The sequence below is a fragment of the Triticum dicoccoides genome, chromosome 7A, assembly GCF_002162155.2.
Source record: "Triticum dicoccoides isolate Atlit2015 ecotype Zavitan chromosome 7A, WEW_v2.0, whole genome shotgun sequence".
In the NCBI taxonomy this organism is placed as follows: Eukaryota; Viridiplantae; Streptophyta; class Magnoliopsida; order Poales; family Poaceae; genus Triticum; species Triticum dicoccoides.
Genome location: NC_041392.1, coordinates 675,319,574 through 675,343,524, shown reverse-complemented (window position 1 = coordinate 675,343,524; position 23,951 = coordinate 675,319,574). Strand labels below are relative to the sequence as shown.

The 23,951-nt window shown below is 46.8% G+C and overlaps 2 protein-coding genes across 5 annotated transcripts; both read left to right on the top strand.

Moving 5' to 3' along the window:
• The first annotated feature begins 7,885 nt into the window (after positions 1 to 7,885).
• Positions 7,886 to 13,005, top strand: LOC119329559 (protein REVEILLE 6-like). 2 transcript variants are annotated; one of them, XM_037602620.1, is made up of 9 exons: positions 7,886 to 8,328; positions 8,944 to 9,001; positions 9,263 to 9,386; positions 9,487 to 9,648; positions 9,731 to 9,841; positions 10,042 to 10,151; positions 10,738 to 10,797; positions 12,342 to 12,436; positions 12,522 to 13,005. In XM_037602620.1, exons 1-9 carry the CDS (start codon positions 8,048 to 8,050, stop codon positions 12,535 to 12,537), a joined length of 1,017 nt encoding a protein of 338 aa, XP_037458517.1. In that variant the 5' UTR covers positions 7,886 to 8,047; the 3' UTR covers positions 12,538 to 13,005. The 2 variants fall into 2 exon arrangements, with proteins under 2 accessions (XP_037458517.1, XP_037458516.1); XM_037602619.1 differs by having other exon boundaries at positions 7,888 to 8,328; positions 9,478 to 9,648.
• A 1,242-nt stretch (positions 13,006 to 14,247) lies between these two features.
• On the top strand, positions 14,248 to 18,689 carry LOC119332286 (probable LRR receptor-like serine/threonine-protein kinase At3g47570). Of its 3 annotated transcripts, none has more exons than XM_037605468.1 (3): positions 14,248 to 14,572; positions 14,744 to 17,927; positions 18,092 to 18,689. In XM_037605468.1, exons 2-3 carry the CDS (start codon positions 17,102 to 17,104, stop codon positions 18,460 to 18,462), a joined length of 1,197 nt encoding a protein of 398 aa, XP_037461365.1. In that variant the 5' UTR covers positions 14,248 to 14,572; positions 14,744 to 17,101; the 3' UTR covers positions 18,463 to 18,689. The 3 variants fall into 3 exon arrangements, with proteins under 3 accessions (XP_037461365.1, XP_037461364.1, XP_037461363.1); XM_037605467.1 differs by having other exon boundaries at positions 14,669 to 17,927; XM_037605466.1 differs by having other exon boundaries at positions 14,663 to 17,927.
• Positions 18,690 to 23,951: the final 5,262 nt, after the last annotated feature.

The window sequence follows — 23,951 nt, the reverse complement described above, 5'->3', positions numbered from 1 at the left end:
TCGAGTGGGCATGGGGGTTATGACTTGGGCAGGGGAGTTCCAACTCTCCATACCCATTCACTTGTCTCTCTCCCTACGTCTCTCTCTCTCTCTCGCTCAAAGAACGGCGCCGAAGGTCCTCGCCGGATCTCCGTCTCCGGCCACTCTCCTCGGATTCCGACCGGTGGGATCGTTCCCCACCACTTCCTCTTGTCATGGAACAAGGTTTTTCCCCAAATCCCTCTCTTTCTTGGTTGTTCTTTCGCTTCTAGGTTTTTGGGGAGATGCATGTTGTTCTTGAGATTTTAGGCCAAATCTGTGCAAGAGTAGGATGTAGGAGAGTCGTGTTGCATAGGAATTATACTTGATATGTTGTCCTGTGATAGATTTGATCAACCATAGTACCGCCGTGGTTTCGTGGGCTTTCTCAGATTTGAACTTGTTCGGATCTGACGCGGTGCGGTACTACCGCTCGTGCGGTACTACTGCCCATCAGGTGCGGTACTACCGCGCTAGCTGTGGCACTAAGATCCTACTACCGCTCCCAGACCCGGTACTACCGTGACCTCACACGGTACTACCGCGACTAGGAGCAGTACTAAAATCTTAGTATCGCAGCACCTGGCTGTTCTACCGTAGGGGTCAAATCTCTCTCATGGCAATTATCATGTGTGCTTCCTACATGTTTCTTTTGCTTTGTTGTGGTCTCTGCATTGATCCTTCTTGCTTGTCGTGTGTGTTTTGCGCTTTGTGTCTCAAGTGGTGGCTCTCGCCGTTCCAATCCCAGTCGTGACACTGTCTCCAAGCGTCTGTGCAATCCCCAATATGAAGCACCGGAGGGCTCCAATGCCCCCAAGCGCAATGTCAAGACCACTGCCAGCAAGCAAAAGGAACCTGCTAAGGGCATGGACGAGATTTCCCTCAATGAGTATGTCGAACGCCGGAAGATCAATCCCTATGTGAATCCTCGTGCTATCCTCAGAGGCACTGAGTTGTTTTGGACCAAGCAGCAGGCTTTCATTTATCTGGATGTGATCAAGAACAAGCAGAATACCTTCATGGATGTCAAGTGGATAGACATGAATCACATGAGGAAGGACAAGTTTCTTGACTATTTTGGAGAAGCTCTGGACTTGGTGGAGCAGTTTGCTATTGAGCCTGTGATCTCCTTTCACCTTGACTATGACCCTGAGCTTGTCTGTCAGTTCTTTGCCTCAGTTTACTTTCACCCCGGGGATGAGCGGAGGATGACCTGGATGACCAACGGCCGTCAGCTGTCTGCTACATGGAAGGAGTTCATGGATCTGCTTCACATTCCCGATGATGGGCTTCACACACCCATTGGTGTTCGCCCCCACGCCAACTTCGAGTCTGCTAACAAGAACTTGCTTCAGCCGTACTATGTTGAGAAGGTGCTCCCCAATGGCAAGTCGTCTTGGGTGCTGAATTCCTTTCTGGATATCATGCATCGCATCTTCCGCAACACTCTATTCCCACGCATTGGCAACAAGGACAAGGTTCATTCCTATCTAGTGGACATGTTGCTCCTGTGCGCGGAGGCACGTTCGTCTCAGACTCAGCCACTTGATGTCTCACACATCATGTGGTGTGAGCTTCGGTTTGCGGTGTTCACCCACAAGGTACCTATCTATGGACCGTACCTGTTTCTGTTGCTCTCCACAACTTGGGAGAAGATGTACTCTGGTGATGAGTTCCTTGCTCCAGACTGGATTCGGCATGAGTCCATCAGTCTCCATGTCAAGCCCAACTGGGCCAACACTACTACCCGTGCTGAGGCGTCTGCTGCTAGGAGGGTTGTTGGTGAGGAGGAGACTGGTGCAGAGAATGTTGCTGAGGACCGTGCTACTAGGTCTTCCACACCTTCCTCTGAGCCGTCGTGGGCCAAGAAGTTAAAGGACAAGATGAAGACTCTCTTCCGCATGCAGGCGAAGGGACAGTACAGGACTCACGTGGCAGACAAGGAGAGTCGCCGCCGTGACAAGAAGGTCATGAGGCTCTTTGGAGAGGATGTCTCTGGCAGTTCTGAGGATGCCATCATGCTAGAGGCTGCATGGATGGCGAAGCATGGGTACAAGTGGACTAGTTCTGAGGAGGGCATCGAGGAGACCGTCCCCACCGCCGAGTCTGACGAGGAGCACGAGGAGCAGTGGGATGATTTCTCTGCCTGAGCAGACGTGTTCTAGTTCATTCAGCATCTTATTCACAGCCTCTGTGATTTCTTCATCGGAGAGCTGGATTTTTGAATGTCGCAGTGGGTCATCAACACTGTCAGTATAATCGCACATCAAACCAGAGCACTGACTAAGGGGCAGTATGCTCCATGATATCCAACCGCGAGCAAGATCAACCCTTGTTAAACCATTGGCCATAAAGGCTCTGAGCTTTGACAGTTGGGGAGCATATTTGCTTCTCTCCTGGGCGGTCAATCTTTGAGGAAAAGGGTGTGTATTGCTGAGCCGCTCCGGACGAAAGCCAGGCAAGGGATTCTCACCAGCAGGGGAGGTGTCTTTGCAGTAGAACCATGTCTGATTCCACTCTTTAGGGTGGCTGTGCAGCTTGGCGTGAGGGTATGTGACCTCTTTCCTTTTCTGAATCGCCACACCACCCAACTCCGTATTAGAGCCATCAGTAAATTCAGTATGGCGGTTTAAATGGAAAAGGTCTCTGAACAATTCCACTGTGGTCTCCTCTTGAAAGAACACCTCACAGAGCACTTGGAAGTGACACATATTTGTTACAGAGTTGGGGCCAGTGTCTTGTGGATGGAGTTGGAAATCGGCTAAAACATCCCGGTAAAATTTAGAACCGGGCAGCTTAAAGCCCCGGGCTAAGTGATCTACGAAAACAACAATCTCTCCTTCTCGAGGTGTGGGAGGGCATTCTTTGCCAGGAGCCCTCCAATGGATGGTATCTTTGCTGCCTAAAGCGCCAATCAGGACTAAATCGTCCAGTTCAGCCTCTGTGACGCGAGAAGGAACCCAATTGCGCTCATATACTTGCTTGGCCATGATGGAATCTACAAGGTAGAAGATCCCGGTTTAAAAATGTATTTGATCAAGGTACATTGGTATATGCACTGTTAAACCAGAGACAGAACTATCTGAACCGGAGTTTCTTGAAGCAACCAACATCTGGCGGTTCAACAAGGGGACTAATGGCATATACCGGTTTGGAAATTTTTTCTATAAGGTTAAACCGCCTGATCTAAGCATGGAAAAGCTGAGATTGCGGATGGACAAGTACGTAGAAACAGGTTTTACAAGATTCCTTTACGGCATTGGATCTGAAGCAAGTTCAGAAAAGAGATAAATACTTAGAAGTTCAAAAGGAGCAGTACCGAACCTATAAGCAAAGTGTTCATATAGATCTATAATTTTGAGATGCATAAGTGAAGGCGAAGGTTAAACAACTATCATTGCACAAAATAAAGATTTGCAGATTCATCTAAAAGATCTGTCGCAGGAGCAAGAAGCAGACAATGAATACGGAAGAACTGTGACACCCTAAAACAGATCTGCGGGGGAAAGGATAGAAGGTTTACCAGAGCTGCGGAAGACGCGGAAGGTGGCCGCGATGCTCTGGTGCGCCCAGGTTGATGCAGCGGCCAAGGTTGAGGCAGAGGTCGACAGTGGCGGCGGAGTTCTGAAGTCAGGCGATGCGAGGAAGACGAAGCAGAAGGGGAAGAAGGGAAAGAGAAAGGAAATGACCCTTCGGTCCTATTTATAAGGCAAAAAGACATGTGTCAGGCACGACAATCAAGGGGCCATGAAACGGAGCTGTCGCCTCGATTTCCGCAGATATATTAAATAAAGAAGCATAATGGGTATCTTCGTTATGACAGGTGACGTCACTCCGGTTTACAGTAATCAGAGAAGATGACATCATGGCGGTTTACCAATTTATGAGAAGATGTTGAAGATGAAGTTTTTGTTAAAGGATTGACATAAACCCGTTCAAATCAATCTGGGGCCTAATGTTGGGGATATTACTGCTGGGCGTAAACCGGCCTATCTGGGCCGGGTCAACTTCATCAGTAGTTCCAGAAGTGATAAAGCCCAAGAAGGCAGATGAGGGCCTAAGGCCGGTAGCCGGTTCAAGACTTGTAGCGGTAAACCGAAATTTGTATATAAACTTGTATTGTAAGTTAGGAATAAGGAGAGACCAACCCGGATACGAATATCGACCGGTGTTGGGACTCTGTGAACCGAAGGGTGTCACCCATGTATATAAGGGGACGACCCGGCGGCGCTTCAGGGACGACAGACAACAACTCGAGACATAGGCGAAGCTTGTTTGCTCCCTAGTCATCGAAACCCCATCAATTGCATAACAACTAGACGTAGGCTTTTACCTTCATCGAAGGGGCCGAACTAGTATAAACTCTCTTGCGTCCTTGTGTCCGCTTTAACCCCTTCAAGCTAACCCATCGCGATGGCTCCACGACTAAGTCCTTTCTCTAGGACATCTGCCGTGACAAAACCACGACACCGTGTGTGTAGGTGTCCTCTCTGCCTTTTGGCGTCTCGATGCCAAAGGGGGAGAGAGTGTAGGGATTTGCGTGTTTGCAGTCATGTGTCGTGCTTGGTGTGTTTGCTTTGTCGTTTGAACCTCGTTTGCCTTTGTTTGGTTTGTGCCTTCGAGACTTATCCTTCATATGGTGTAAGACATATGCGCTCTATTCTATCTTAGTTAACTTATGTTTGTGCTATCTTGTCTAGTGTTAGCCTTTCTATTGCTAGATATGCCATCTCTATAATATAGGGGGAGCGTTGATTCTAGTATGTGTGCCGTGCAGTCCAAAGCACCCATCTAGTTGGCACACATCTAGGGGGAGCCCGTCTATATTATAGAGAGGAGGGGTTTGCATTTGCTTAATATTATTTCCCTTGTGCAAATCCCGTATTGTCATCAATCCACCAAAAAGGGGGAGATTGTAAGGGCATATTTATCCCTAAGGTGTTTTGGTGATTGATGACAATGCGTTTGCGGACTAATCGTGTGCCTTGAGTTCCGAGACGTTTCATCGCTAGGCACAAGACGGTTTGGTGCCCCTCGAAGACTGTTGAAGACGGCGTTTTTTCTATGTTTCTTTTTGGTGGATTTGAGTCGTAGGAAAGTCGTACTATTAAGAGGGGGTCCGCGTCGGAAAGGTTTCGGTGGAATCATCACGTACACGTTTCTTTATAGTCCCCTCCTTTCCCCTGCACCTTGGAGCTTCCTCCGCTGTTATCTCTTCACTCTGTTCTGGCTGCTGTGGTGGCTTGCGGTAGTACTGCTCCCAGGTGAGCGGTAGTACCGTAGGCACCAGCGGTAGTACCATGCAGTGGCGCGGTAGTACCACAGGTGCCCACGATAGTACCTCTCCTCTGGAGCCGCACTACCGTGGCCCCCAGGCCAAGTACCGCTCCCTCGTGGTAGTAGGGGCGGATGTAATTTTTTACATCCGCACTACCACAGTAGTACCACAACCCCTTCCGCGGTAGTACCGTGCTCAGTTGCTAGGCGGTAGTACCGCCCCTCTGCGGTAGTACTGTGTCGGATTTTTGCTTCTTCCGTTTTCCAGCGGAAGTAGGCACGGATGTTTCCTTATCCGCGCTCTTCCCAGGCTAGGGGTTTCCTGCCTTGCGGTAGTACCGCAAGGGGGAGCGGTAGTACCGCGCCCGCGGCAGTACCGCTCTCAGCACTTGTGCTACAGGTCTGCCCTAGCTGCTGCTAGTGCTGCGGTAGTACCGCGGGCCTGCACGGTAGTACCGCGTGGCCTTGCGGTAGTACCGCTGGTCAGCAAGCGGAAGTAACGCGTGGACCTGCGGTAGTACCGCTGGTCTGGAGCGGTAGTACCACTGGTTGCGGGCTGGTTGGTGGATAACGGTTGGATCTTTGTCCTAAGCTATAAAAGGGGTGTCTTCTTCCTCGAGTTGACTATCTCTTCCAACCCTAAGCTCCATTGTTGCTCTAAGCTCCATTTTCGCCCGATCTCACTCCCTAGCCAATCAAACTTGTTGATTTGCTCGGGAGTGGTTGAGAAGGCCCCGATCTACACTTCCACCAAGAGAAATTTGATTTCCCCACTAATCCCTAGCGGATCTTGTTACTCTTGGGTGTTTGAGCATCCAAGACGGTTGAGGTCACCGCGAAGCCATAGTCCATTGTGGTGAAGCTTCGTGGTGTCGTTAGGAGCCTTCAATTGAGTTGTGGAGATTGCCCCAACCTTGTTTGTAAAGGTTCGGTCGCCGCCTCCAAGGGCACCAATAGTGGAATCACGACATCTCGCATTGTGTGAGGGCGTGAGGAGAATACGGTGGCCCTAGTGGCTTCTTGGAGAGCATTGTGCCTCCACACCGCTCCAACGGAGACGTACTTCCCCTCAAAGGGAAGGAACTTCAGTAACACATCCTCGTCTCCACCGGCTCCACTCTTGGTTATCTCGTGCCTTTACGTGTGCAAGCTTATTTGTGTTATATCTCTTGCTTGCTTGTGTTCCTATCCTTGTTGCATCATATAGGTTGCTTACCTAGTTGCATATCTAGACAACCTACTTTGATGCAAAATTTAAATTGTTAAAGAAAAGATAAAAATTGTTAGTTGCCTATTCACCCCCCTCTAGTCAACCATATCGATTCTTTCAGCCGTGCTAGGGGACGTGCTTCAACCCAATACACTAAAAATAGCCCCAATTTGGCTAATTTTTTCAAAATTGATTCAAAAACGACCGTTCATTTTGGCTTCAGCCCTTGATCTTGTCCCTAAAGCCGAAACAAACACCGCCGAAGTGGTCCCGTCGGTACCGTAGCAAGGGGGAAAGGAGATTGGAGAAACATTTTTTTAAATGTCAGAGGCCCTATTTGGTTCCCTGAGTTAGAGTTAGTTTGAACCGAACAATATAACCTAAAAATATCCAAACATGATGCATCTAACCCATTCAAAAAATGTAACCCACCCAAAAGGTGCTTATTTGGGTTAGTTTTTCTTGGGACCATTAAAAAAACACCTTTTTCTCTTGCTCTCCCCGCAGCAGATCCCTTCCAACTTCCTCGAAGCTTCTTGTCCTCTCCCTCCCTCCCTCTCGCCGCTCGTGAAGGTGTCTTGCCGTACCCGCGCTCTCGTCCGCCGCCAATAAGCAGCCCCGCCCTATCCTCCCGTTCCAACCTCCCCGTCTCCCCGCGGCCCGTCCGCCCGCCGGTAAACAGTCGTGGCTCCTTGCGCGGCCTGTCTTCGTCGGCCTCGGCCAGCGCGACTCCTTGCGTAGGGACGGCGTATTCGGTCAGCGGGCTACGCGAGAGGCCAGCGCGGCTCCTTGCCGGGCGCGTCCCCGTTTGCCTCGGCCAGGCCCGCTCCGCCAAATCTAGCAGGTAATAGGGGCCAAAGTAGCCAAATGATTGAGAAAGAGCATTTATTGTCAATGTAATCTTGCCATCCAAACACCTCTTTGATTAGAGTTAGTTCAGTTTTGGTTCAGGGCTAGAATCTAATTCTAACCTCTAACAGGACCTTTGACACGTTGGAATAAGCTAAGAAAATGCGGCCGCGTGGAGCATATACCGCCAGGGGAGAATGAAAGAGGAGCGAATCCAACCGACTTTCCGGTGCCGCTCCGGGCGGCGCTCCCCCGGCGGCCGCGCAGGCCCACGTGGTTCGCGCTCGCACGGGTCGCATCGGGCGCGCGAACCGCATCATGGCCGTCCCAACCAACCGGCCGACCACGCCGCGCCACGCTTGTGGCCACGAGCGGCCGGACGCCCGGCGAAGCCCCCAGAGACGTCCGCAGCCGCGCAGGCATGACCATCTCTCTTTCGGCCCTGACACGCGCGCGCGCGCACCACACCGCACCGCACCAGAGGGAAAGAAAAGAAAAGGCCACACGCACGCACGCACCGACCCGAGCCATCCCGCTCCGGAATCCAGACCCGAGCCATTCGTTCCCCGAGCAGCCAGGCCACACGCACGCACGCGCACCAGGGAGAGAGAGAGGAGGCGGAAACCCTAGCTCCCGCGGCGCACCTACCGCGGGCGTACAGTCAGCCGGTCGGCCGAGAGAGTCTGCCGGCGGATGGTGTCGATGAGCACGACGCCCAAGCCGCTCGAGGCCGGGGCGGCGGCGGCCGCGGTGGGGGGAGGCGGAGGGGACGGAGGGGGTGGGGGAGGGGGGAAAGGGGGGAAGGGGAAGGAGCAGCAGCAGCAGGTGGCGGTGGCCGCGGGGCCGCCGATGGCCGTGCCGGCGGACGCGGCGGAGGACGCCAGGATGAAGGTCCGGAAGCCCTACACCATCACCAAGTCCCGCGAGAGCTGGACCGAGCCCGAGCACGACAAGTTCCTCGAGGCCCTGCAGCTGTGAGTTGCCCCTGCCCCCTCCCTCGTCTCGGGCGCGCATCTTCTTTTGCCTCGGTAGATAGATTCGGTCTGCGCATCCGCTCCGCGAAATGTGAAAAATTTCTGCTTTAGATGCTTTATCTTGGGCGGAGCGTGTCGATTCCTAGTTGGTTTTGGTTGTGGACCGAATTGGGTGGTGAGATTTTTCCCGAATCTGTTAGAATTGCCCCCAGGCACTTCGATACACGCGTAGCATTTTGGGCTGTTCATAGAGTTTTTGGATTTTGATTCTTTCTCTGGCTGAAATGTGGTATAAGCATTTGGCGCGCGGTTCAGAGGTAGCAGAGGGCGTGCATACTAACAAAAGGCAGATGTGTTTTATTTATTAGATGTTTGTTTCAAGGCATTGGGGAGGTTTTATTGTACTTTTTGCAAGTTAGGATCCATGTCCAACTGATGTATCAGCAGGATTGTATACTTTTGGGTTTTGGTTGGAGAACATGGTGTATATCTGCAGAAAAAGTTGATTTTGACAAGGGGTTCAGCTATACATTTATATTAGTTATAGGTAGCGAGTATGTAACTGACAGTATTACTATAAAGGGATTCACCTCTTTTTTTTGTCTGTTATTATAGGTTTGATCGTGATTGGAAAAAGATAGAAGCATTTGTTGGCTCAAAAACTGTGATACAGGTATAGTTGGTAGCTATATTAGTATCTACAACTCCTTGCAAATGCTAGCTGAGCAAAACTTGAATAATGCTGGTCAAGCCTTTTAGTGTACCACACATTACATAAGCAAATTGTTCAACTTTTGGTGCACTTAAGTTATACTGGTGAAACAAGTTGAGTCTCATTACAAAAGTTGCACTCTTGTATTGTTTAAAACCACAATATCATGAAAAAAGTTGGCGTGCTAAACCTTCTTGGCACGCTGCGCATTTTCTGTAACAGATAAGGAGCCATGCACAGAAGTACTTTTTGAAGGTTCAGAAGAACGGTACAGGCGAACATTTACCTCCGCCTCGGCCGAAGCGTAAGGCAGCCCATCCATATCCGCAGAAGGCCTCTAAAACTGGTACTTACCGCTCATGTTTCTACTTTCTAGTCTCCAGCGTGAACTGTTTCTACTTCAGCAGTTCAGCGCTTGCTAACTAAAATTTGTTTAGCCCCTGTAGCATCCCAAGCTGTTTTACCACAACAACCTGCTCCTCCTCCCCCTCCTCCGAGGGATCAAGATGGTGTTAATGTGTCTATGGATGCATCTATGGTTGTACCAAGCACAAATGCAAATGCCGTGGTGCCTTCCTGGGACAATGCTCTTGTTCAACCTACACAAGGTCTGTTATTCACTATTGTCATAATGCCGATTGAAGACTAACGATTTATGAAGGAAGTACTGAAGTTTCACATGTTTGACAGTTACAAGTGCCATTGCCACAAATAACTGCTCTAGTAGTATAGAGAGCCAATCTGGAACGTGGCCAACCTCTGAAGCAGTTGAACAAGAAAATGTGCTGCCACAAATGCGGGGTAAGTTTCCTCTTTAGCCCGTGCAAATCCATCCTCACAACTGTTTTCTTGGCCATCAGCTTAGGCCTTACCTACTATGGAATGTATGATGTATTTTTCTTATTTAAACATTACTTTAAGCTAGAGATATCTCTGTGAGATCGATTCTATTTCTCACTGTATGTATTCTTACCTCTGCTGCTCCCTGGTTACACGTGCAGCTATGCCAGATTTTTCCCAAGTATACAACTTCCTGGGAAGTGTATTCGATCCAGATACAACTGGGCATTTGCAGAGGTTAAAGGCAATGGATCCTATTGATGTGGAAACGGTATGTCTGCTCTAAGGCCTCAATTTTTATTAGAACAGTTTTGTTGTTTCACCATTGTATTAGCTTTCCCATTTCAATGGAACTAATTCCTGTATGTCTCTGCCAAATTGCCACCTCCTTTTTGCTAGTTCAGGCTGTAGTCTTGGCTATAGTTTTCGTGTATAAATATTTGTTGACTACCAAAGAAGACTAAAATAGTCCTGCCTTTTGATTAACATGATCATAGGAGAGATAGTTTCTGAATGTTTTGTCATAATTCTCTTATCCAGCTTTATTATTAGAATAAAAATTAGAAGCTACAATGTTTTGTAGAGTTTGTAAAATCTTGCAGTAATGTGTTAGATATGTGCGAGTTACGAAGAAGGATCACCTACATTTTGCATTTAATAAACAGTCCTTAGTCCTGATGCTCTCATTCCTTATAGTTTTGTTAAATTTCCTCGTGTACTGCATTTCATCGTTATCCATTCACCACTTGGAGTTCATGCATTTTATTACTATCATATGCTTATCTGTATTTTTCACACACAAACTTCTCCTTTTCACTTGCAATGAATATTGATCTGTTGAAGTGACTAATCTACAGGTACTACTGCTCATGCGAAATCTATCGGTGAACTTGATTAACCCAGAATTTGAGGCCCATGTAAGTTTTGTTTCTTCTTTCTTTGCCTTATATTGATGTTCTAATGCTTCTTAGTCCTTGCATACTATCCTTGTGCTTGACCACACCATACTTTGACCCAGTGGTGATAGCAGTGTTTTCAGATATTTTTATCATTGTTAGGTTACATCAGATTCCTAGGACACCCTAAAATTCCACTTTATGCTTCACAACAATAATGGAAATGGATTTTCCCCCTTTTTAGGTATTCTGATTTCGAAGTCATGGGTCCTTGACAGTGCACAGTGTGCTGAAATCTTGTTGAAGATTTTAAATGTATAATGCATTTTGTGGCAACCCAACTCCTTCATAACTTTATGAAACTTGTGGTGTATGGCAACAAATTCTATCACAACACTTGGTGTGACTGTAACTCAGAGCCACTAACAAATTAAATAGCTGCACACTCCTAACCTAGTATAAGTCTATGACCCTTTGCAAACACATGGAAATAAGGCACAAAGAATCTTTTCCTTATAGCACAAAATGAAATAAAATAAAGGAAAGAAGACGATGCAAAGCTCAGCCCAATCCCACCCTCTCATCTCTCTCTGAGACCTACACAGGAGAAGCGCATTCTGCTGCCTCTCTCTCTCTCCAGTTCATGGGAGAAGGCATGTGCTCCTGCTTTAACCTCCCGTGCCCCTGCCTGCTCAGCCAGCATATTTCCAGGGCCTACGACCTTGTCTGGAGGGGCGCCACAACTTTTATATATAGATATGGTACCGTATAACGACCACATAAAAAACATTTTCCCATGCTTTTTGCTAGGGAAAAAAATTCAAAAGGTCAACTAGCAGTTAATTTTATGGACTGCCAGTGTTCATATTTTTAAGGGAAAACATGTAATTTTGATAAACATCTTTGATATATATGTTCATAGCAACTGTCTGTTAGTGCTATGGAAGCACATCAGGTAGCTACAGTGCCCTAGCACGCTTTGATTATCTCTGTCCCCGGACTATCTGATGGAATTTGAACTGTATCCATCTTTTTCAAGCATTACACTCCTGAGCGACCGTTGATCTTCATGAAAACTGTAATGATGCGTTGACCTTAGAAATAATATATGAAACATTTATTCCCTAAACAACCCTGCAAAGATGCAATTTTGTGGTCTTCAAAGATAACCGCTGGTACATACTCCCTCCGTCCTTTAAAAAGTGTACTTCCAACTTTGTTGGAGAGTCAAACTATCTCAAAGTTTGACCAAGTTTGTGCAAAAATATATCAATGTTTGTGAAATTAAATAGGTATGTGATGAAAGTATATTTTATTACAAATCTAATGCTACTAATTTGATGGCATAAATGTTGATGTGTTATTATATAAACACGGTCAAATATAAAAAAGTTTGACTTTCCAAGAAAGTTGGAAGTACACTCTTTAAAGGACGGAGGAAGTATTAGCCATGTTGATAAGCGGCATTGCATGTATTTTGCACACAACTATGGAAATTAATTCATTGCTTGATTTGTTCCAGTGTATTGTTCTGAACCGACTGATTTACCTTTTTTTGATTGCAGAGGCAGTTGCTCTCGTCGTATGGTTCTGGTGGAGACGAAAATAAACCTGAAGGCATGGAAAATCTCGGGTCCCAGAGTAGCCATCTCCCATCCATGTAAGAATTCAGTCTCTTTCCATGTTCATATGCTTGTGGCCTAAAAATGTACTGCATCTGAACAGTGACCATTTACGTTTTCCAGGGTAACGAGTGAGTGAGCGAGCATCAGCCATTCACCATAGCAGCTTCAGTTGTTTCCAAGAGACGCTTGTGTTCTCCTTGTACTGGTCCTGTCGGCGTCTAGTCTGGCTATTTATGAATGTTGGTTGGGGCAGTGACATTTGTACAGCTTCCGAGATGATGCTCTAACCCTAGGCTAGTGTTGCTTATCAAGTTGGTGTAGATAGCCAGTTTTGTGTGCTCAAGCAATTCTTTTCCCTAGGGTGGGGCATAGCTCAAGATGGTTCTTGTATGTATACACCGATAAGTATGCGCTCGTGGATGTACATATGTGTTATTGTGTAAACGTTTGAGATACTGCGAGTATCCTATCAAGGCAAATAATAAGCTGAATAATAATCCAGCTGGGTGTATTCTCCACTACAATGTAACGACGTGCAGCCTGATGCTGTGCAATGTGAGTTCTGAAATGAGCATCTGCCCTAACAATACTGTGACTTTTAAAACTTGTGCTTCTGTCATTAATCATAAAGCATTTGAGCTTCATGCCTTCATCCATGGCGTGCTCATGTCAAATTTCACCTATGTGTCACCTCTGTGCTGTTTGTTTCGTATTGCTGGTGTTCGAAAACTTTGATTTTCCTTGTGCTGAGTTCCGGTGCACCCTGAAATCTGTAGCTCTTTGGTCTGTTGAGTTCTGGTGGCACCCTGAAATCCGTAGATTTGGTCTCCGCCTCAGAACTCGCTGCATCGAAACAGGTGCGGTGTAGATGCTTTCTTGTTGCTGGTGTTTGTTTAAGATGGGATGATAATTGGTTTGAAATGTTCAAATTCAGGAACTGCTGGGAACTGTTCTGTCTTTTAAAATGGCAAGGGCTAGTCCTGGACTGTCTCATCCTTTTTTTTAGATCACCAGGGAGAGCTCCTTGTCTCCATTTTCATTGATAAGAAGGATGAACCCAGCTCAACAAAGCTGGTCACGCAATACGTGCAGAAAGAAGTAAAAAAACCTACAGGAACCACATGATTCAGAAATATGCCAAGTTTTCATCAAATTCCCAGAAACTAAACATCACTCAGCCACTAGAAAGAAATACGATGCCAGAATTACACTACACAGGCCCTTTCTTTCTCTTCATACCACTTGCAGTGAAGCCAGTAGATAGCATGCAGTGTGGAGACAGGGCTTGCAATAGCGGCAGCAGTATTCAGAAGCTCCCTGAGGGCGCCAGATGCTTCTACAACTCTCCAGAATATGCAGCAGGTGAGACTCCAGGCAATAAGAGCATAATTGGTTTGATGCGGCATTGCCAATATTTGACAAAATCAAAAGTTGGTATTTTTTTACGAGATTGACAAGAAAAGTTGGTAGCCAATAGTCAAATATTTGGCATCTGTCGAATATTGGCATGCCAACTTTTGACATCGGAACAATTATGCTCTAAGTCACCCTTGAGGTCGAGGCTGACGGACGGCCAGAGCCACCGGCGACCACCATCACATCTGCATTGTCAACCCTTTGCCTCATCATCATCACGTTTTTAGGCGATTGCAACATTACATTTGCTCACCAGCAATTTTCTTTTGAACAATATTATTTCTTGGCAAACCTGAACGATATCCTTCACCAACGGAGATGCAACGAAGCAGCGCAGGATCAGGCGAGAGCTTTGACTAACTCCACACCTGGCCGACATCACAGCCGTCCATACCCACACGGACGGCCGGCGATTGATTTCTTACCGTCCCCGGCCCAGCCCAGGCACACACCTGTCTCGCCCCTCCCGTTCTCCGGCGTCTCCGCCACAGATCGGCCGGCGGCCCCCGTCCGCACCCATCGACCCACGCCGCGCCCCCAACAGCCGTCGACATTGGCCGCCTACTGGAGCGGCGCCACCACCGCGTGCCACCTCCTTGCCAACGAAGTGGGGGAGGGAGGCCGGGACGGCGGTAGTCGGGATGCGGTCCACGCCGGCGCTCATGGCGGGTGGCCCCCGTCGGCTGGAGCTGCCGGTGGCGATGGCGGTGCTCTCACCTCTGGCCCGGTGCTCATGGAGGCTGCGAAGCCTGAAGGTTCGAGATTGCAAGCTTCAATTCAGAGATTATTTCTTATGAATTCCTACACGTGTGTTCGAGATTATTTTTGATGAATTCCTGCTTTAGTTCCAGAGCTTGCAAGCTTGATGAATCAGATACTAATCTTATTGGCTTGAATTGGCTGCTTTAATCTAATGGGAAAATCAGCCCATGGCATGGAAGTAGAGGAAAGTCTGCACTGCACAGGTCTACATCCAATGGGAAATCGGATTTTATGGAGTGACGAATTCTCTGATTGGCAATATGATTGCGCCACATGAACATGAAATTCCAACTTAACCTGCCTTTTCTCCACATCAAATTTATTGCCCATTCCTGTAACATCGTTGGAATATTTCAAACCGTTGAAATTATGTCACACCTTCAACTGCATGACACTGGACATTGCACTAGTCATTTTCACACACACTTTTTTCACTTGTGATTGAGAAATTTGTTGTAAATAAGTGGTTATATACCAGCATCCAATATTTTCATTGGCCGACCCCGGAGAATGATAGGGATTATCGCCTATTTAGCGACATGTACACAAGGAGAGAAGTGCAGGGTACTACATTCGTTGAGGACCTACAGCTCCACCCACCACCCTCATCTCCACCTCCTTGCTCAACCATGAAGACATGGCGGCTTTTCATGGTCCATCTTCTCACTCGTACCCTCCTTTATCTCACACCCAGCTCTTCTCAACCCACCAGCAACCAAAGTATAGCAACTACAGCGCCGATCTCCCTGTGCTCCTATCATTCAAATCGTTGATAACCGGTGATCCTACAGAGGCACTGTCCTCTTGGTCTTGGGACCCTGTCAGGAATGGCACGAGCACGGTGCCGTTGCCTGATTACTGCGAGTGGACCGGCGTGTCCTGCAGCAACCGCCGGCACCCAGGCCGTGTCACCGCCATACATCTGGATGGCTTGGACCTAGCCTGCGCCATCTGCCCCCGCAGCTCGGTAACCTGACCCGCCTCCGCGTCCTCAGTCTTTCGGACAACAACCTTGGTGCTTGTACATCACTTCATGCCTTGGACCTGAGCGGGAACTACCTCTATGGTTTCCATGCCTGCTTCTCTAGGTCTCCTATCAAACCTCACATCTCTCAACGTTACCCATAACAATCTGACTGGTGATATTCCCATGTCATTCTCCAACCTCACAGCCCTCACGAACCTTAGCATGCGTAGCAACTACTTCCATGGCCAAATCCCCAGCTGGCTCGGCAACCTGACTTCACTGACACACTTAGGATTATCCCAGAACAGTTTCAATGGCCATCTCTCTCCAGCTCTTGGTAAGATGGCTAATCTTGTTATATTTGACATCACAGCTAACAGACTGGAAGGCCCTTTTCCTCCATCCTTGTTCAATCTTTCTTCCGTCACAGACTTCCGCATCAGCTTCAACCAGTTTTCAGGATCTCTGCCGCTTGATATTGGCTTTAAGCTTCCCAAGCTACATATATTCACCACAAATGGGAACCAATTCGTTGGACCAATACCAGCCTCCTTGTCAAATGCTCCGCACTTAAAGATTTGTTTTTTCGCGGAAATCAGCATCATGGGCTGATTCCAAGGGACATTGGCATCCATGGTCATATCCGGATATTTTCCTTAGGACACAATTTTCTTCAAACCACAGAGCGTAGGGATTGGGATTTCCTCACATCCTTAACCAACTGTAGCAACCTGACAATACTAGACCTTGAACAAAACAACCTCGAAGGTGTTATGCCAGTTACTATTGCCAATCTATCTACAGAGCTCTACTGGCTTACAATAGGCAGAAACAAATAGCTGGGACCATACCTGCAGGTTTAGGGAAGTTTCAAAAACTTAGAAAGGTCATCCTCGCAGATAGCCTTTTCACGGGCACCCTGCCTCTGGATATTGGCCAGATTCCTGGCCTCCAGTATCTTGACCTATCCCATAATAGATTCTATGGGCGGATTCCACAGTCATTAGGCAATATCACACAATTGAGCAACCTCTCTCTATCTAATAACTTTCTAGGTGGCAGCATTCCACCAACCCTTGGTACCCTCACAAAACTTGTATCTCTGGATCTTTCCGCTAACTCCTTGATGGGGGAAATCCCACAGGAGATACTTAGTATTCCCTCTCTTACCTTACTTCTCAACCTCTCCAGCAATGCTCTAAGTGGCTCCATTCCAACACAGATAGGGAAGTTGAACAGCCTTGGCATAATCGACCTATCAATGAACAAGCTGTCTGGTGAAATCCCAGACGCTCTCAGCAGTTGCGTCCAACTGAATTTCCTAAATTTGCAAGGAAATCCTTTGCAAGGGCCAATACCGAGAGGCTTTTCTTCTTTGTGAGGCCTCGAAAAGTTGGATCTTTCCAATAATAACTTAGCAGGACCTGTACCTGAGTTCCTCCTGAGTTTGGAGCTCCTAACGTATCTAAACCTCTCTTTCAACAACTTATCTGGTCCCGTTCCAAATACAGGGATCTTTCACAATGCCACTGTATTGTTGCTCCCTGGTAATGGCATGCTATGCGGGGGTCCCCCATCCTTGCAACTCCCTTCATGCCCATATAACCAGGCTTCGCAGCATCGGCGTCGAGTCATACTCTTTTGCATTGTTGGAATTTTGATCTTCTTCATGTGCTCCCTAACTGCATGCTACTTGATGAAGACAAGAATCAAACCAAACAGTGGTGCTGATCAAGAAATCGAATTTCACCATGAGATGCATGAGAGGATATCCTATGCTGAGATAGATGCAGCAACAGAGTCATTCTCACTGGCAAATTTGATTGGTTCTGGAAGTTTCGGCAACGTGTACATAGGAACTCTAAATCTTGATGAGAGTTTATATACTGTAGCAATCAAGGTTCTCAATCTTGGCAAACGAGGAGCTAATAGAAGCTTCTTGAGAGAGTGTGAAGCCCTAAGGAAGATTCGACACCGGAAACTTGTCAAAGTGATCACTGTGTGTAGCAGTTTGGACCGTAATGGTGATGAGTTTAAGGCACTTGTCTTAGAATTTGTCTGCAATGGAAATTTAGATGAGTGGCTGCATCCAAAAGCAGCGACTAACAGCATGACCTTTAGAAGGCTAAGTTTGATGGAAAGGCTATGCATTGCTCTTGATGTTGCAGAGGCATTAGAATATCTTCATCATCAAATTGAGCCATCCATAGTTCACTGTCACATCAAACCATGCAACATCCTTCTAGATGATGACATTGTTGCGCACATTACCGACTTTGGTCTAGCAAAGATAATGCATACTGAAGAATGCGAGCACGGTGGTGGTGGAACCGAAAGCAGCTCACTTGTAATTAAAGGCACAATTGGATACGTCGCACCAGGTCAGCAACATTTTAAACTCATTTAGGAATATGTATATTATTTGATTCAATATCAGTTTGGCAGATTTCACTTGACAAGCTAAATTGAATTGATGAGTGAAATCTGCCAAATTTGTGTCTACTCAGTGCACAACGAGTAACATCTTTGTCTACATGTTTTCTAGAGTATGGCTCAGGATCCGAACCCTCCACGGAAGGCGACGTATATAGCTACGGGGTGTTGCTATTGGAAATATTTACTGGAAGGAGGCCAACTGACAATTTCATGGATGGTGTGACAGGCCTTGTCGGCTATGTCAGGATGTCCTATCCTTATAAGCTACTGGAAATATTGGATGCTAGTGCAACCTACAGCGGAGACACGCAGCATATCATTGATATATTCTTATATCCTATGTTTAAGCTTGCCCTAGCTTGCTGCGAGGATTGCCCAAGGCACAGAATGAAGATAGATGATGTAGTCAAGGAATTGAACATCATAAAGAGAGCATGTGCAGCTCATAAGGCTGTCCATGAGTTTCGAGCAACCGCCTAATCCATAGGCGAGCAATGAAGCGTTATGATCATCTTTTCGGTGTGCACCCTGATGCTATGGAAATGGAATGGGAGTTCTGAAATGTGCTTCTATTATTTGATCATATAGTGTTTGAACTTCATCTGAGGCGTGCTCATATCGAAGTTCACCGGTGTGTGTGTTGTTTTGTATTGCTGGCGTTCGGTGCCTGGAATTCCCTGAAGTTCAGTTCTGGTGCCGTCCTGAAATCCGTAGCTTGGTCTCTGCCTCCGAACTCGCCGTATCAGCAGGTGCGGTGTAGGTGTTTTCTTGTTGCCGGTGTTTCGTTGATATGGGATGAGATTTGATTTGAAATGTTTAAATTCGTAAACTGCCCGGAACTGTTCTTTCTAGAATTAAAATTGATTTCAGGGGCTAGTCCTGTCCGGTCTTGTTCTTTCTGTTTCTTTGCTCACAGACACAGAAAAACATTTTTGCTCTTCTTTGTGTCGTTCACTCGTTCTACAGGGGTAGTCCTCCATGTCAGCAGTCACTACTCACATTCGGTGTGTCACGTTGGATAAGCTGACAAGTGGGCCCCACCCGTCAGCAGTTATGAGGAAGCATTCGAGACCATCGGTTGAGCAAGTAATGGATTCTAATTGGAGGAGAATCATCACTGTCTTAGCTTCAGCTCATGACTGGGCGCTAATCAAACATATCCTTCAGCTGGTATACGATACGACCTTTTGCTAGATCACCTGCTAGTAATTTTCCACTCTATCAGAAAGCTGCCAAGCAGTATAGTGCCCGCCTGTTGAACTCGACGGCTCGGGTAATTGATGGGATGCCACGGCTCTCTTGCATCTTGTATGATGGAAAATCAGATGTCTAAGTGTGATTTCGGAAAGGGAAGATAAAAAAGAAAACGGGCCAAAGAAAAAGAAAAAAAGAGAAGCAAAAGGTAAAGTGTGTCTGCAAATACAATGGAGCCCTCAGGAACAGCAATAGCATCTGCAGAATTTCAGAAAGAAAAGGGCCAGATCGTGTATAACTGTACATGGAAATAATTATGTTCTGATGAGCTCCGGTTTAACTGCAACACTGGCTGAATTTCTGAAGACAGCAGAGGTGGATTACATATGGCTAAAACAAAGAGATCTGTGATTTTATTGGCAATAGACTGAAGATTTTTTTAAAAAAATCAGACGGGTCAAGGCCCTGGGCCCAAATGGTTTGTCCAAATAATATCTTAGTGAACTTGTGATGAGGTTCTAACTGTTTTTTTTTGCCACATGAACCTACTATATTATTCTATCTGTTCCCATTCACATGGCCTTCTCATTTTTCTTTGTTTAACTTCGGCCATTAGTTTGAGCAATAATATATGTGTTGTCTGTTATAATTTTTTTCATCATGGTTTGAATAAGAATTTGATGATATAGTTTTGTGACCCATAATCCTTGTTTAGTTGTTTAAATTGATAGTCCAACCTGAATTTTGAAATATGTGCACACCACGTAATTTAGGACGAAAGGAGCACCCTTGTAACGAAATGGTATCTTGTCCACCGTCGATCTGTATCGAAAGTAAGCTCGTTCTGGATAGCTTACTTTTATTTCATCTTTGCATTGAACATATTATGTGCTGCTTGGGATTGCTACTGAAAATGTGTTGAGGGATACACTTATGTGGCATTATAGATGTGTGTGTTTGTGTGTGCGCGCCTGTGTGTGTTACTCGTTCTATCTAGTCATAGTGGGAGTAACTTAGCTAGTAACATAACGCATCACAAAACAAGTTTGCTTATGTTGCACCTAGTTAATGAGGAGAGAGGTGTTTGGAGTAACATATTATGTTACCATCACATAGCGCTTCCCAAGAAATGTTGAGTCTATAAGCTAATAAATGCAACCATATATGATACTAATTCTATGACACTTTGCACTATGAAGGTAGTAACATAGACTAGTGTCATATGCATGACACTAGTCTAAGTTACTCCCCACTATGACCAGCCATGTTGGGGATCGTTGCAGAAATTAAAAATTTTCTACGCATCACCAAGATGAATCTATGGAGTTTACTAGCAACGAGAGGGGAGTGCATCTTCATACCTTTGAAGATCGCGATGCGGAAGCGTTGCAAGAACGCGGTCGGTGGAGTCGTACATGAAGCGATTCAGATCGCGGCCGATTCTGATCTAAGCACTGAACAACGGTGCCTCCGCGTTCAACACACGTGCAGCCCGATGACGTCTCCCGCGCCTTGATCCAACAAGGAGAGAGGGAGAGGTTGGGGAAGACTCCGTCCAGCAACAGCACGACGGCGTGGTGGTGGTGGAGCGTGGCACTCCAGCAGGGCTTCGCCAAGCACTGTGAGAGACGAGGAGGGAGAAGGGTAGGGCTGCGCCAGGAGAAGGGGTGCGGTTGCCCTCCCACCCCCCACTATTTATAGGGGGAAGGGGAGAGGGGGCCGGCCCCCTAGATCCATCTAGAGGGGGGGCCCTTAGGGTTTCCAACTAGGGGGGGCAGTGGCCCCTAGGGTTTCCAACCCTAGGCACCTTGGGCCCTTGGGGGGTGCACCAGCCCACTAAGGGGCTGGTTCCCACCCATCTACAGCCCATTAGGTCCTTTGGGGCAGGTAGACCCTCCCGGTGGACCCTCGGAACCCCTTCGGTGGTCCCGGTACAATACCGATAAACCCCGAAACCTTTCCGGTGACTGAAACTGGACTTCCCATATATAAACCTTTACCTCCGGACCATTCCGGAACTCCTCGTGACGTCTGGGATCTCATCCGGGACTCCGAACAACATTCGGTAACCACGTACATATATTCCCTATAACCCTAGCATCATCGAACCTTAAGTGTGCAGACCCTACGGGTTCGGGAGGCATGCAGACATGACTGAGACATCTCTCTGGACAACAGCCAACAGCGGGATCTGGATACCCATGTTGGCTCCCACATGCTCCACGATGATCTCATCGGATGAACCACGATGTCAAGGATTCAATCAATCCCGTATACGATTCCCTTTGTCTACCGGTATAGCACTTGCCCGAGATTCGATCGTCGGTATACCGATACCTTGTTCAATCTCGTTACGGCAAATCTCTTTACTCGTTCCGTAACACATCATCCCGTGATCAACTCCTTGATCACACTGAGCTCATGATGATGATGTCCTACCGAGTGGGCCCAGAGATACCTCTCCGTCATACGGAGTGACAAATCCCAGTCTCGATTCGTGCCAACCCAACAGATACTTTCGAGGATACCCGCAGTGTACCTTTATAGCCACCTAGTTACGTTGTGACGTTTGGCACACCCAAAGTACTCCTACAGTATCCGGGAGTTGCACAATCTCATGGTCTAAGGAAAATGATACTTGACATTAGAAAAGCTTTAGCAGACGAACTACACGATCTTGTGCTATGCTTAGGATTGGGTCTTGTCCATCACATCATTCTCCTAATGATGTGATCCCGTTATCAATGACATCCAATGTCCATGGTTAGGAAATCGTAACCATCTATTGATCAACGAGCTAGTCAACTAGAGGCTCACTAGGGACATGTTGTGGTCTATGTATTCACACATGTATTACGATTTCCGGATAACACAATTATAGCATGAACAATAGACAATTATCATGAACAAGGAAATATAATAATAACCATTTTATTATTGCCTCTAGGGCATATTTCCAACAGTCTCCCACTTGCACTAGAGTCAATAACCTAGTTACATTGTGATGAATCGAACACCCATAGAGTTCTGGTGTTGATCATGTTTTGCACGTGGAAGAGGTTTAGTCAACGGATCTGCGACATTCAGGTCCGTATGCACTTTACAAATCTCTATGTCTCCATCTTGAACATTTTCACAAATGGAGTTGAAGCGACGCTTGATATGCCTGGTCTTCTTGTGAAACCTGGGCTCCTTGGCAAGGGCAATAGCTCCAGTGTTGTCACAGAAGAGAGTCATCAGGCCTGACACATTGGGAATAACTCCTAGGTCGGTAATGAACTCCTTCATCCAAATTGCTTCATGTGCCGCCTCCGAGGCTGCCATGTACTCCACTTCACATGTAGATCCCGCCACGACGCTTTGCTTGCAACTGCACCAGCTGACTGCCCCACCATTCAAAATATACATGTATCCAGTTTGTGACTTGGAGTCATCCAGATCTGTGTCGATACTAGCATCGACGTAACCCTTTACGACGAGCTTTTCGTCACCTCCATAAACGAGAAACATATCCTTAGTCCTTTTCAGGTACTTTAGGATATTCTTGACCGCTGTCCAGTGTTCCATGCCGGGATTACTTTGGTACCTTCCTACCAAACTTACGACAAGGTTTACATCAGGTCTGGTACACAGCATGGCATACATAATAGACCCTATGGCCGAGGCATAGGGGATGACACTCATCTTTTCTCTATCTTCTTCCGTGGTCGGGCATTCAGCCGTGCTCAATCTCACACCTTGCAATACAGGCAAGAACCCCTTCTTGGACTGATCCATATTGAACTTCTTCAATATCTTGTCAAGGTACATGCTTTGTGAAAGACCAATGAGGCGTCTCGATCTATCTCTATAGATCTTGATGCCTAATATGTAAGCAGCTTCTCCAAGGCCCTTCATTGAAAAACACTTATTCAAGTAGGCCTTTATGCTTTCCAGGAGTTCTATATCATTTCCCATCAATAGTATGTCTTCCACATATAATATGAGAAATGCTACAGAGCTCCCACTCACTTTCTTGTAAACACAGGCTTCTCCATAAATCCGCGTAAACCCAAATGCTTTGATCATCTCATGAAAACGAATGTTCCAACTCCGAGATGCTTGCACCAGCCCATAGATCGAGCGTTGGAGCTTGCATACCTTGTCAGCATTCTTAGGATCGACAAAACCTTTCGGCTGCATTACATACAATTCTTCCTTAAGGAAACCATTAAGGAATGCTGTTTTGATGTCCATTTGCCATATCTCATAATCATAGAATGCGGCAATTGCTAATATGATTCGGACAGACTTCAGCTTCGCTACGGGTGAGAAGGTCTCATCGTAGTCAAGCCCTTGAACTTATCGATAACCCTTAGCAACAAGCCGAGCCTTATAGATGGTTACATTACCATCCGCCTTTGTCTTCTTCTTAAAGATCCATTTATTTTCTATGGCTCGCCGATCATCGGGCAAGTCAGTCAAAGTCCATACTTCATTTTCATACATGGATCCTATCTCGGATTTCATGGCTTCAAGCCATTTGTCAGAATCCGGTCTCGCCATCGCTTCTTCATAGTTCGAAGGTTCACCATTGTCTAACAACATGATTTCCAGGACAGGGTTGCCATACCACTCTGGTGCGGAACGTGTCCTTGTGGACCTACGAAGTTCAGTAGCAACTTGATCTGAAGTTTCCTGATCATCATCATTAACTTCCTCTCTAGTCGGTGTAGGCACCACAGAAACATTTTCTTGAGTTGCGCTACTCTCCGGTTCAAGAGGCAATACTTCAT

Bases quoted from the DNA above. Each gene is read 5' to 3' on its own strand.
- LOC119332286 (XM_037605468.1), top strand. From the start codon at position 17,102: ATGCTATGCGGGGGTCCCCCATCCTTGCAACTCCCTTCATGCCCATAT. The intron at 17,928-18,091 runs GTCAGCAACATT...CATGTTTTCTAG, and splicing joins AATTGGATACGTCGCACCAG to AGTATGGCTCAGGATCCGAA.
- LOC119329559 (XM_037602619.1), top strand. From the start codon at position 8,048: ATGGTGTCGATGAGCACGACGCCCAAGCCGCTCGAGGCCGGGGCGGCG. The intron at 9,649-9,730 runs GTCTGTTATTCA...CATGTTTGACAG, and splicing joins TCTTGTTCAACCTACACAAG to TTACAAGTGCCATTGCCACA. The intron at 10,798-12,341 runs GTAAGTTTTGTT...TTTTGATTGCAG, and splicing joins ACCCAGAATTTGAGGCCCAT to AGGCAGTTGCTCTCGTCGTA.